This window comes from Macaca fascicularis, chromosome 8 (genome assembly GCF_037993035.2).
Source record: "Macaca fascicularis isolate 582-1 chromosome 8, T2T-MFA8v1.1".
In the NCBI taxonomy this organism is placed as follows: Eukaryota; Metazoa; Chordata; class Mammalia; order Primates; family Cercopithecidae; genus Macaca; species Macaca fascicularis.
Window position 1 is genome coordinate 104,383,029 of NC_088382.1, and position 14,173 is coordinate 104,397,201.

The 14,173-nt window shown below is 41.3% G+C and overlaps 1 protein-coding gene across 9 annotated transcripts in view; it reads left to right on the forward strand.

Moving 5' to 3' along the window:
- Nucleotides 1–14,173, forward strand: part of DPY19L4 (dpy-19 like 4) — a 76,110-nt gene that overhangs the window by 18,693 nt on the left and 43,244 nt on the right. For 7 of the 9 annotated variants that reach the window (XM_005563724.5, XM_045398514.3, XM_015455044.4 and 4 more), the window contains 3 exons: nucleotides 1,586–1,676; nucleotides 2,616–2,737; nucleotides 2,848–2,993. In XM_005563724.5, the coding sequence (XP_005563781.3) occupies nucleotides 1,586–1,676; nucleotides 2,616–2,737; nucleotides 2,848–2,993 (359 nt within the window). Of the gene's footprint in view, nucleotides 1–1,585; nucleotides 1,677–2,615; nucleotides 2,738–2,847; nucleotides 2,994–14,173 lie in introns of those variants that run through there. The other 2 variants (XM_073999102.1, XM_073999103.1) reach the window with 2 other exon arrangements.

Genomic DNA, 14,173 nt, shown 5'->3' on the forward strand with positions numbered 1-14,173 from the left:
TTTTAGGAAGTTCTGTTGATCAAACTTTGTGAAAAGTGCTCTAATATCTTTTGTTTTTGTATTAATTGATACATATTATGCATAAAAATAATTCATTTGATTGTAAAAGATTATAGATTCATAAAATTTTGATTCAGTCTAAAAAGCACAAGGCCTCCTAATGTTATTTTTACTATTATTCTTAATTCTAATTAGCCTGATTGTAGGAATTTTAAGATTTGCTGTACCTCTTGAAGTTCATGTGTAGAGTACTGACTAAGTATCTGGTGCTCTTGCAAAGTACTAATTAAAGACTTGCTGTTCTGGATACATAGAGATGTGGAACCGTAATAGAAAATATGACTTTCTCCTTAAACTTGTCTTTTTATTATGGAGTTCTAACACTTCAACTATCATTCGTTATTGCCTGTCTTACTATTCTTGCTATTCTTAGGGCATGTCTTGTGGTTTTCCTTCTAGATTTTCCTGATATATATTATATATAACAAGTGATGACTTGTGATTTACAATTCATTTTAAACCTTAATGTTTCATTAAAATTATTGCCAGATTACTAAAAGGTTAAGTTCCTCATTAATGGAGCCACTAGTAATTAAAGAAAATTCATGTCTTTGAATAAAAGGATAAATACTATTAATATGTTAATTTGGAAGGTGAGAATTTGGAAGGTGAGAAGGAAGACAGAAGATTGAGGCTGAAATTTATTTTATTTTATTATTATTGTTATTATTTTTGGAGACAGAGTCTCGCTCTGTGTCCCAGTCTGCAGTGCAGTGGTGTGATCTCAGCTCACTGCAACCTTTGCCTCCTGGGTTCAAGCGATTCTCCCACCTCCCGAGTAGCTGGGGTTACAGGCACACACCACGACGCCTGGCTAATTTTTGTATTTTTAGTAGAGACAGGGTTTCACCATGTTAGCCAGGCTATTCTCAAACTCCTGACCTCAAGTGATCCACCCGCTTTGGCCTCCGAAAGTGCTGGGATTACAGGCGTGAGCCACCACGCTGGGCCAGAGGCTGAAATTGAAAACTTCAGAAAATCCAGCCTAGACAACATTGTGAGACCCCCTTCTTTACAAAAAAAACAAAACAAAAAAAACGTCGGCCATGTGCCTGTAGTCCTAGCTACTGGGTAGGCTGAGGTGGGAGGATCATTTGAGGTTTCAGTGAGCCATGAGTGTGCCTCTGCACACCAGCCTGGGTAACAGAGAGAGACTCCATCTCTTGAAAAGCAAAAATAATTAAATCTTAGGGCCGGGCGTGGTAGCTCATACCTGTAATCCCGGCACTTTGTGAGGCCAAGGTGGGCGGATCATGAGGTCTGGAGATGGAGACCATCCTGACTAACACAGTGAAACCCTGTCTCTACTGAAAATACAAAAAAATAGCCGGGCGTGGTGGCGGGTGCCTGTGGTCCCAGCTACTTGGAGGCTGAGGCAGGAGAATGGCGTTAACCCAGGAGGCGGAGCTTGCAGTGAGCCGAGATTGCACCACTACACTCCAGCCTGGGCGACAGAGCAAGACTCTGTCTCAAAAAAAAAAAAAAAAAAAATTCAATTTTAAATAACTATTTCATTTCCTTTTAGGAGCTTGAACGGGAAATCACGTTTCAAGGTGACAGTGCCATTTATTACTCCTATTATAAAGATATGTTAAAGGCACCTTCATTTGAAAGAGGTATGATAACCACAGTTACATTTTTAATAACAATATTTTCCTTTTTCTTTTCTTTTCTTTTTTTTCCCAAGATGGAGTCTTGCTTTGTCACCCAGGCTGGAGTGCAGTGGTGCGATCTTGGCTCACTGCAGCCTCCACCTCCTGGGTTCAAGCAATTCTCCTGCCTCAGCCTCCCGAGTAGCTGGGATTAAAGGCGCCGGCCACCATGCCCGGCTAATTTTTGTATACTTAGTAGAGACAGGGTTTCACCGTGTTGGCCAGGCTGATCTCGATGATCCGCCTGCCTTGGCCTCCCAAAGTGCTGGGATTACAGGCGTGAGCCACCACGCCTGGCCATAATGTCAACATTTTTCTTAAATAAAACATTGTTCTTCTATTTTAGAACCTTTCCTCCTCCTCTTACTTTTACTCGACATGTAGTAATTGTGCATATTTATGGGGAGTGATATTTTCATATTATACACAATGTATAATCATCAAATCAGAGTAGTTAGCATATCCATCACATTGGACATATGTCACTTCCTTGTGTTATGAATATCCAAAATCGACTCTCAGCTTTTTGAAAATATACGCTAAATTGTTGTTAACCATATTCATTCTATAGTACTATAGAATACTAGAAGTTATTTTTCCTATCTAGCTGTAATTTTGTATCCATTAACCAATCTCTCCCTATCCTCCCCTCCCCTCTGCTCTTCCCAGCCTCTAATAATCTCTGTTCTACTATATTGGGACCTTTCATGTGGGGATTTGTCTCAGAATATAGATATTTCTCTTTCTTGTGCTAAATTGTTAAAAATTGGAAAATGCAGCATGGAGTATTCTATTTGGGATCTTTCTTGATAATAATATTAAATATTTAAGGACTAATGAATGACATCTTTAATTACTGTGAAGCAGAATAAATAATCTGGAGAAAAATCTTTCTGTCTTTAGGTGTTTATGAACTAACACACAATAACAAAACTGTATCTCTGAAGACTATAAATGCAGTGCAGCAAATGTCTCTATATCCGGAACTTATTGCTAGCGTTTTGTATCAAGCCACTGGGAGCAATGTATGTATTTTTCTTTGGACCCTATTATTTATTTTCTCATGTAGTCATGAATCCTCGAATTATTTAATGCCATCCTGTTATCTTGTTCTCTTTCTGTTTTTTCCACATAGGAGATTATTGAGCCAGTGTATTTCTATATTGGCATTGTTTTTGGATTGCAAGGAATATATGTGACTGCTTTATTTGTTACAAGTTGGCTTATGAGTGGAACGTGGCTAGCAGGAATGCTTACTGTTGCATGGTTTATTATTAACAGGTAGGAAAGCTGTTTTAATTGATTTTTAAAAACTTTTTGTGACTGTAGTAGTCAGAGTTCTCAAAATGCCTCCCCTCCCCAACATTCCTCACTCTAATTCTCAGAACCTATGAATATGATGAGATGCCATTCCCATGATTATGATACTTTATATAGCACATTAGACAGATTGGAAAGATTACCCTGTGAGCCTGATCTAATCACGTGAGCCCTTAAAACCAAAGTGCTTTCTCCAGCCTGTGTAGAAAGAGAGGTCAGAGAGATTTGAGGTATGAGAAGGATTTTCTGCACCACTGCAGGTATGAAGCAAGGAGGAAATGAATTCTGCTAGTAGCCGATGAGATTGTAAGAGGACTACAAGCCCCTGATGAAAACTGTAGCCCTGGCTGATGCCTTGATTTTAGCTTAGGGATGCTAAGCAGAGCATCCAGCCATACTCTGCTGGCCTTTGTGAGATAATACATTTGTGGTGTTTTATGCCACTACATGCAAAAATTGAGACATAATATACCAGCATATTCTTTTGGATCTTTTTCTTTTTTTTAATTCATCCTAATCCTTAGAATCTGAATTTTGGGTCTTCTTCTAGGTGAATGTGTGTGTATATTCATCTATGTATTTGTATGTGTATTTTTTACTAAAATCAGTAATTTACCAAAAAAAAAAATACTGTTTTTTTTGTTTTGTTTTGTTTTTTTGAGATGGAGTCTTGCTCTGTCACCCAGGCTGGAGTGCAGTGGCGTGATCTCAGCTCACTGCAAGCTCCACCTCCTGGGTTCCCGCCATTCTCCTGCCTCAGCCTCTGGAGTAGCTGGGACTACAGGCGCCCGCCACCAAGCCTGGCTAATTTTTTTGTATTTTTAGTAGAGATGGGGTTTCACTATCTTGGCCAGGATGGTCTCGATCTCCTGACCTCGTGATCCACCCGCCTTGGCCTCCCAGAGTGCTGGGATTACCGGTGTGAGCCACTGCGCCTGGCTGCAATACTTTTTTTTTTTTTAATGCTGCTTTCTCTGTTCAACTGTCATTGCCTTTACATTTCAGTAATATTTTATCTTATCTAATACCCGACCTTATTACAGTTTCCCTGGTTGACCCTGAAATACTCTATATACCTGATTTATGCAAATCAGGATTTAATCCAGGACTCCATAGTGCATCTGGTTGTTCTGTTCCTTGATACTCTAAATCTAACATAGTCCCCCAATTTATGTTGAAGAGACTAAGTCTTGTTGCATCCTGTGGTGTCATTTAGCTTTTACCTTTATCTCCTGTGTTTCTGTCATCTGGAAATTATATGTAAAGGCTTGATGGGTTCAAAATAAACAGTTCTGGTTGAAATATATGCTAGATTATATATTTTTCATGTTCTATGACAGTAGAAGTTATATTTAATTGATCAACCCCTAGTGAAGCTGAGACTGACTGCTGGTTTGGGGGAATGGCAGTCTGATCTCTCCCTTGAATAGTTATGTTTTTCTCTAATAACTGGAGAATAATCTGTGTGGTGTTTTTAGCACCAAATGAATGTCCTTTTTGCCATTAAGCATTTACCTAATAGTTGTAACACCAGTTTATAACCTTTGCCTTAAAGTAATAATTTTATTAGGGTTTATAAAATTATATTTTTCTATTTTCATTAGCTACATTCTTCATTCTTCAAAAGTAGAATTTTTCTTCATTAACCAGGGCTTTTTGGTTACTTTAAAAAAATTTTTTTTTCCCTTTGAGACGAAGTCTCACTCTGTAGCCCAGGCTGGAGTGCAGTGGCGCAATCTTGGCTCACTGCAAGCTCCGCCTCCCAGGTTCACGCGATTCTCCTGCCTCAGCCTCCTGAATAGCTGGGACTACAGGTGCCGCCACCATGCCTGGCTAATTTTTTGTATTTTTAGTAGAGACGAGGTTTCACCGTGGTCTCAATCTCCTGACCTCGTGATCCACCCGCCTCAGCCTCCCAAAGTGCTGGGATTACAAGCGTGAGCTGCCGCGCCCGGCCAGTTACCTTCAAATTTAGTCACTGTTAGAAAGTGAGGACAAATGCTTAATTTCAATTTACCAAGTTCTAAATAAGAGATTAATTTAATAGCTTTCCCAGATAGTGACAAAAACCTTTGATTCTGGTGTTCTCTTTTCTAAGCATCTTTCTGTACTTATGAATTTTTATTGATTCAGTGATTCATTTTAATTCATTTCATTGATTCAGTCCATTATGATCAATGTTCTTCTGTTGCTCAAATTGTCACAACCTTGGTTAATAGGAGTACCTTTCAGGCTGGCTCCTGAGTTCTTTTTACACAACTTAGTTAATCTTTGAAAGCTTTCTTGTTTTCTGGCTCAACAAGGTGAGTAGGTTTGCAGTTTTGCTGCAGAAGATTTGTAAACAGCCATTTCTCATTGGAGCTTTGGTTCCTTTTAGTATAGAAAATCCAGTCTGGCAAGTAGGAGAACAAGATGATTTTTTGTTATGTCAGAAAGTGCCTGTTAGAGGACATTTTGAGTTGCTGTGTACTTTTCTAAAATTCTATTAGGATTTATTTTTAGAAAGAAAGTTATAATAATACTCATAGATTAAGTTTAGAAAGTCTTATATTTTATGGCTGGGCGCAGTGGCTCTTACTTGTAATCCCAGCACTTTGGGAGGCCGAGGTGGGCGGATCACGAGGTCAGGAAATTGAGACCATTCTGGCTAACACGGTGAAACCCCATCTCTACTAAAAATACAAAAAATTAGCCGGGTGTGGTGGCGGGTACCTGTAGTCCCAGCTACTCAGGAGGCTGAGGCAAAGGAATGGCGTGAACCTGGGAGACAGAGCTTGCAGCAAGCCAAGATCTCGCCACGCACTCCAGCCTGGGTGACAGAGCAAGACTCCGTCTCAAAAAAAAAAAAGAAAGTCTTATATTTTATTTTATTTTTTTACTTTTATTTTGAGACAGAGCCTATATTTTATTTATTCATGTTTTTACTTTTATTTTGAGACAGAGTCTCACTCTGTTGCTCAGGCTTGGAGTACAATGGCACGATCGCGGCTCACTGCACCCTCTGGCTTATGGATGCAGTAATTCTCCCACTTCAGCCTCCCCAGTAGCTGGGACTACAGGCACATGCCACCATGCCTGGCTAATTTTTATTTTTTTTTTGAGATGGAGTCTTTCTGTTGCCCAGGCTGGAGTGCAATGGCGCCATCTCGGCTCACTGCAACCTCCGCCTCCCAGGTTCAAGCAATTCTCCTGCCTCAGCCTCCCAAGTAGCTGGGATTGCAGGCACATACCGCAATACCCGGCTAATTTTTTTGTATTTTTAGTAGAGATGGGGTTTCACCATATTGGCCAGGCTGTTCTTGAACTTCTGACCTCAACTGATCCGCCACCTTGGCCTCCCAAAGTGCTGGGATTACAGCCGTGAGCCACCGCGCCCAGCTAATGCCTGACTAATTTTTATTTTTTTTGGTAAAGTCGCGGTTTCACCATGTTTCCCAGGCTGGTCTCAAACTCCTGACCTCAGGTGATCCGCCCGCCTTGGCTTCCCAAAGTGCTGAGATTACAGGCATGAGCCACCATGCCCCACCAAAAGTCTTTTATTTTATTTTATTTAGTTACGTTTTGAGATGGATTCTTGCTCTTGTCGCCCAGGCTGGAGTGCAGTGGCACGATCTCAGCTCACTGCAACCTCTGCCCTCTAGGTTCAAGCGACTCTCCTGACTCAGCCTCCTGAGTAGCTGGGATTACAGGTGCCCGCCACCACGCCCAGCTAATTTTTGTATTTTTAGTAGAGATGGGGTTTCGCCATGTTGGCCAGGCTGGTCTTGAACTCCTGACCTCAAGTGATCCACCCGCCTCAGCCTCCCAAAGTGCCGGGATTACAGATGTGAGCCACTCTGCCTGGCCAATTCTTGTATTTTAAAGTGAAGTGGGGCCAGGTGCAGTGGCTCACATCTATAATTCTAGCACTTTGGGAGGCCCAGGTAGGAGGATCACATGAGACCTGAAGTTTGAGACCGGTCTGGGCAACATAGTGAGATCTCATCATCTCTTACAAAAAAAAAATAGCCAGGCTTGGTGGTGTTTGCCTGCAATCCCAGCTACTTGGGAAGCTGAGGCAGTAGGATCACTTAAACCTGAGGCTGCAGTGAGCTATTGACTGTGCCACTACACTTCAGCCTGTGTGACAGAGAGAAACCCTGTCTCAAAACTAAATGAATGAATGAAGTGGTATTTAACACAAATGATTATTGTATTATTTAAAATACAGACTTTCTAGCTGGGCGTGGTGGCTCACGCCTGTAATCCCAGCACTTTGGGAGGCCAAGACGGGTGGATCACAAGGTCAGGAGATCAAGACCATCCTAGCTAACATGGTGAAACCCCGTCTCTACTAAAAATACAAAAAATTAGCCAGGCATGGTGGCATATGCCTGTAGTCCCAGCTACTCGGGAGGCTGAGGCAGGAGAATAGTGTGAACCCGGGAGGCGGAGCTTGCAGTGAGCCGAGATCATGCCACTGCGCTCCAACTTGGGTGACAGAGCAAGACTCTGTCTCAAGAAAAATAAATAATTAAAAAATAAAAAATAAAATAAAAAAATACAGACTTTCTAAAAGGATTGCTTTCTTGTCTGGGTGCAGTGGCTCATGCCTGTAATCCCAGCACTTAGGGAGGTTGAGGCGGATGGATCACTTGAGGCTGGGAGTTCAAGACCAGCCTTACCAACAAGGTGAAACCCTATCTCCACTAAAAATACAAAAATTAGCCAGATGTGGTGGCGGGTGCTTGTAGTCCCAGCTACTCCGGAGTCTGAGGCAGGAGAAGTGCTTTAACTTGAGAGGCAGAGGCTGCAGTGAGCTGAGATCACGCCACTGCACTCCAGCCAGAGTGACAGAGTGAGTCTGTTTCAAAATAAATAAAAATAAAAGGATTGCTTTTTTGATTGTGTGATGTATTAGTTATTGCTGCATAACAGATCACCCGAAATTTAACAGCTTAAAACAACAAACATCTCACATATTTCTGTGGGTCAGGAATCCCAAGAGGTTTAGATCGGTGGTTCTAGCTCAGGGTCTCTCATGAGATTTCGGTTATGATGTTGGCTTGTACTGTGTGGTCTGAAGGCCTGGCTGGGCTGAAGCATCTGCTTCCAAGCTCACTCATGGCCATTTATCAGAGGCCCAGTACCGTACTGGCTTTTGGCCAGGGAGGCCTTAATTTCTTACATATGGGCCTCTCCATAGGGCAGCATGCAACTTGGCAGCTGGTCTCCCTTAGAGTGAATGATCCAAGAGAGTATGAGAGTGTGCCACAATGGAAGCCAGGTATCTGTTATAACCTCATCTTAGAAATGATATAACATCACTCTGCCATATTTTGTTAGTCACGCAGACCCCTGGTACAGTGTGGGAGGTGACAACACAGGGTATTAATACTAGGAGGCAGGAATCATTGGGATCGTCTTGGAGGCTGGCTACCACATTCAATTAACCTTGCTATTAATTTCGTTTAATCCCTACATCTGTCTTCATATTTGAAGAGGAAAAGATACTTTCTCATGTAAACATAATGGTCTTAAAGAGTAAGACTCTCTTATGCCACTTAAACAAAAGAATAAGACTCTCTTTAGAGATCTTAGTGAGAATTGTAAGAAATAAACAGAAGTCTGACTGCCTTATTTGATGTCATTGATGTATGCTGTATTGCTGGAGTAGAAGTTAAATAGAAAAATTGACCTGGTATATTCTACTGAAATGTGTCTTTTGACAATTGAAATGTTCTTAATAGCTAAGTTTTAAAAAATGTGTTTGTTTGCTTTTCGTTTATATTTTATTGGTATGTATCTTATACTGCAAAATACATTCTAATGCCATGAAAGAATATGCTGTCTCTTTATTTGTCAGCTTTATAGCTTATATTTATGTATGACTTCTTAGAAAAGTATAAAAAAGATACTAAAGTCATTCCATTATTTATTTATTTATTTATTTTGTTGAGACGGAGTCTCGCTCTGTCGCCCAGGCTGGAGTGCAGTGGCCGGATCTCAGCTCACTGCAAGCTCCGCCTCCCGGGTTTACGCCATTCTCCTGCCTCAGCCTCCCAAGTAGCTGGGACTACAGGTGCCCGCCACCTCGCCCGGCTAGTTTTTTGTATTTTTTAGTGGAGACGGGGTTTCACCATGTTAGCCAGGATGGTTTCGATCTCCTCACCTCGGGATCTGCCCGTCTCGGCCTCCCAAAGTGCTGGGATTACAGGCTTGAGCCACCGCACCCGGCCCCATTCCGTTACATTATGATTATTCGTGTTCTTAATGGTATTTTATGTTACTTGTTCCTTAACACTGGAAGGGGAAAGCAGGGTTATAAAATAGTTCCTGTTTGTTCAAACTAAAAGGTGTAGGTATACTAGAAAATTTAAAGAGATTTCAGGAAATGGCATTGTACAGATAGTAGTAGGGGGAAAAATCAGAGGTGAATGACTCCCTTTGAAGACTTGCCACCAAAATGGACTAACAGAGTCCGGGCTCCACATACAAGCAATGTGGAAATGTAGATGATCTTCTCATATACAAATACATACCTGGGTTTCACTTTCAGGGGGAACATCTTTATATTTGAGGAGCGCTGAAAATATATTTGATTAAAAGTCTGTATTTAATCTTTGGCAAAAAAGGAACTGTACATTGTAACACTGTACAGTTGTACAACGGTAACAATAAAGGAATAAGGTACAAGGAAATGTACATGTCATATGTATATATGATATGTAGATATAATTGACATATAGATATATAAATAATTGATATGGTATGTAGATATATATCTTATATAACATATATATCATATGTAGGTATTATATATAGCGTATATATAGATATAATTGGCAGACAATAATGGAACACATGATACTGATTCTGTTGCGATGATGTTGGTATACTCAGGCTGCTGGTAGAGGTATACGTTTTTTCAATTTTAGGGAGCAGTTTCTCCCAGGAATTCTGTTTTATTCCAAGGAAGTAATTCAAAAGGAAGGAAAGAGTTTGTTACTTCGATTTATGTATTATAGTACTGTTTGTAACAATTTTTTTTTTTTTTGAGACGGAATTTCACTCTTGTTTCCCAGGCTAGAGTGCAGTGACATAATCTCAGCTCACCGCAACCTCCGCCTCCCAGGTTCAAGTGATTCTCCTGCCTCAGCCTTCTGAGTAGCTGGGACTACAGGCATGCACCACCACGCCCACCTAATTATGTGTTTTTAGTAGAGACAGAGTTCCTCCATGTTGGTCAGGCTGGTCTCGAACTCCGGACCTCAGGTGATCTGCCTGCCTCAGCGTCCCAAAGTGCTGGGATTACAGGTGTGAGCCACCGTGCCTGGCCATTTTTTTTTGGTTTTAGATGGAGTCTGGCTCTGTTGCCCAGGCTAAAGTGCAGGGGCGCAATCTCGGCTTACTGCAATGTCCGCCTCCTGGGTTCAAGTCATTCTCCTGCTTCAGCCTCCTGAGTAGCTGGGATTACAGGCACCCACTACCATGCCCAGCTAATTTTTGTATTTTTAGTAGAGACAGGGTTTCACCATGTTGGCCAGGCTGATCTCGAACTCCTGACCTCAGGTGATCCACCTGCCTTGGCCTCCCAAAGTGCTGGGATTATAGGCATGAGCCACTGTGCCCAGCCTATTTGTAATAATTTAAAAAACAATACAGTTATAATTTATAATAGTAATATAGTCATTTGTAATAATATAAAAAAATCAGAGGAGAATGGTTAGGTTAATTGTGATACATTAGTACAAGGGAATGTGCAGCCATTATATTGACATTGTATAGGTGGTTTTCAGCTTTCACATATTATACATTGACATGCCAAACTTAGACATATGTCATCTAACTCCATGTTTCTCAAACTTCAGTTATAAATATTTAAAACTTAAGTTACTCTCATGGATTCATGCATTGACTTAAGTAATTTGAATTATAAGGCTACCTAAATATAAAACATAAACTAGGTAAAGCTCCTTATACTTAAATGCATATAAAATCGAAACTAATTTACCAATAAAATAATAACCAGTAAAATATTACTTGAAAATACTAATTTATGTAAAAGTGATATTTTACTGAAACCAAATTGCACACCCTCAGTGTAAATGTGGTACCAGTGCAGCAACAGGTTCGTTTGTTTGTCTTCTTTCTTCTCTTTAGAGTCAAGGTCAGCAGGTTCTTGCAACTGTAACACACCTGTACAACTGGGTGCTGTGAATGACTCAGTTCTCATGATTTTGGCTCTGTTTAGTCTACTACAAACAATTTTATTTTTTCTACCATAGTGATCAAAACATCGGTGTTTTTGTTGCTGTTGTTTCGGGTTTTTTGAGACAGGGTCTCACTCCCATCACCCAGGCTTAAGTGCAGTGATGTGATCACAGCTCACTGCAGCATCAACCTCCCTAGACTCAGATGATCCTCCCACCTCAGCTTCCCTAGTAGCTGGGATGACAGGTGTACACCACCACACCCTGCTTTTTTTAGTAAAGGTGGAGTCTCACCATGTTGCCCAGGCTGGTCTCGAACTCCTGGGCTCAAGCAATCTGCCTACCTCAGCCTCCCAAAGTGTTGGGATTACAGACATGAGCCACTGTGCCTGGGTGATTGTTTTGTTTTTATTTGGCAATGTATCATTTATTATTAAGACTATGTCATTTTTTTCTGATTAGCTCAAACCAATTAAAGTGGTACCGCATTGCCAACTAGATGTTAACACCACACAAAAGTGAGCACTGAAGTCCTTTGGCAATAGTGAGTTCCATGGGGGTCATCCATGTGATGCATAGTGTTTATTCTGTGATGTTTCTAAACATCATTAAAATGAAAACATGAAATTAAACTCAAAGAGAAGTTGCAGATCTCTGTGAATGTATCAGTAGGTCTGTGGACTCCAAAATTGATCTAATTACTGTTTTGAGCTGTTAGTTTGTGCTACAATCTGCCAGACTCTGCCACTGCAGGAAAGAAGTGGGTCTTACTTGATTTTGTCACCTCCTACTGTTAGCCTTCTGGTTCTTACTCCCACCACGCGTTGTGACGGGAAAAGAGTGAGTAGCATAGGTGTCGAGGGAGGTGGTAAAGGGGAGGCCTGTCCAGGATGTCACTTGTGGGTGGAATGGCTGGCAGAGATCCTACTCAGTTTGTGCAGCAGACACTGGAGAAGGATTCTCCCTTCTGTATTCCAGACACCTACTTTGTGTTTCTGGTGCAGAGTTTTAAAGATTTGACTGCACTAATACATGGTTAGGTAAACCTTTGGGAAGGGAACTACTGAGTTCAGCTTCCTGGTGCTGGGCTGATGGAGTGGTTGCTGGGGTCCTTCTGCCCCACCTCCTACCTTATGGTATATGAATTTCTTGTTTGTCTTTTAGAAAGTTAACTTTCAAAAAAATTTTAGGGATAATATATATGAAAATAGGTGATCTTTAGAACAGGGATTCCCAACTCCCAAGCCACAGACCAGTACCCATCAGTGGCCTGTTAGGAACCTGGCCTCACAGCAGGAGGTGAGTGGCAGCAGCAGCAGCAGCAGTGACGATGATGATGATGATGATGATAATGATGATGATGACAACTGAAGACTTATCTGTATTTACTGCCACTCCCCATTGCTTGCATTACCACCTGAGCTCCGCCTCCTGTCAGATCAGCAGAAGCATTATATTCTCATAGGAGCACGAACCCTATTGTGAACTGTGCATGTGAGGAATCTAGGTTGTGTGCTCCTTATGAGAATCTAATGCCTGATGATCTGAAGTGGAACAACTTCATCCCCAAACCATCCCCCCCCAGCCCCCCTGTATTAGTCTGTTTTCACACTGCTGGTAAAGAAATACCCAAGACTGGGAAATTTACAAAAGAAAAAGGTTTAATGGACTCAGTTCCATGTGGCTGGAGAGGCCTCACAATCATGGCAGAAGGTGAAAGGCACATCTCACGTGGTAGCAGACAAGAGAAGAGAGCTTATGCAGAGAAACTCCTCTTTATAAAACCATCAGATCTTGTGAGACTTATTCACTATCATGAGAACAGCATGGGAAAGACTTGCCCCCATGATTCAGTTACCTCCCACCAACTCCCTCTCACAACACTTGGGAACTGTGGGAGCTACATTCAAGATGAGATTTGGGTGGGAAAATAGCCAAACCATATCACCCCGCATCCATGGATTGTCTTCCACAAAACCAGTCCCTGGTGCCAAAAACATTGGGGGCTGCTGCTTTAGAAGATGTTGGGCATGGGAGTTTGATATTGCAAAGAAATCAACACCAAGACGGAGGATCCCTCAGTAAGACTAGTTTACTTTCTGCGAAAAGGGTGCACTCATCAGCAGTCCAACCACGAGAGCACGCTGAACAAAGGAGTCGAGGACATTTATAACCTTTACATCCTGATGCAATTCCCTAGAGCTGTGTCCCATTCCCATTGGCTGGGATGGGACCTCACACTCTAAACTTAACTCTATTGGCTAATAATTCAGAACTTTCCTAAATAGGGAGAAGGGAAAGAAGACAAAAGAGGAAGTTAGTGATAAGAGGTCAGAGGGGTTTCCAAAAAAGCAATGGCAAGCATCCTAATTCCAGACTCATTTAGCCTTATCTCAACCTACCAGAACAAGTTGGAGCAGCCTCGGAATATACATATACAAACATTTAACCAGGGAATGATAAACCCTTTATGGGTTAAGAAACTTTGAAGAACTTCTCTATTCCCTACAGAAGACATGATGTTCATTAAAAGGTATTGGGACAACTAAATCTGGAAAATAAATGCTTATTGCACACATATTAAGATAAATTTTAGATGGATTAATGAGCTTATACAATGAAATCGGGGGGAGGGGGGAGGGACTGCATTGGGAGTTATACCTGATGTAAATGACGAGTTGATGGGTGCTGACGAGTTGATGGGTGCAGCACAGCAACATGGCACAAGTATACATATGTAACAAACCTGCACGTTATGCACATGTACCCTAGAACTTAAAGTATAATAATAATAATAATAAATAAATAAAAACAATGAAATCAATAATTACCATATAAAAATACTGGTTCATGTTTTTTGTGTTTTTGTTTTTGACCAAGTCTTGCTCTATCACCCAGGCTGTAGTGCAGTGGTGCAATCTCAGCTCACTGCATCCTCCGCCTAGTGGG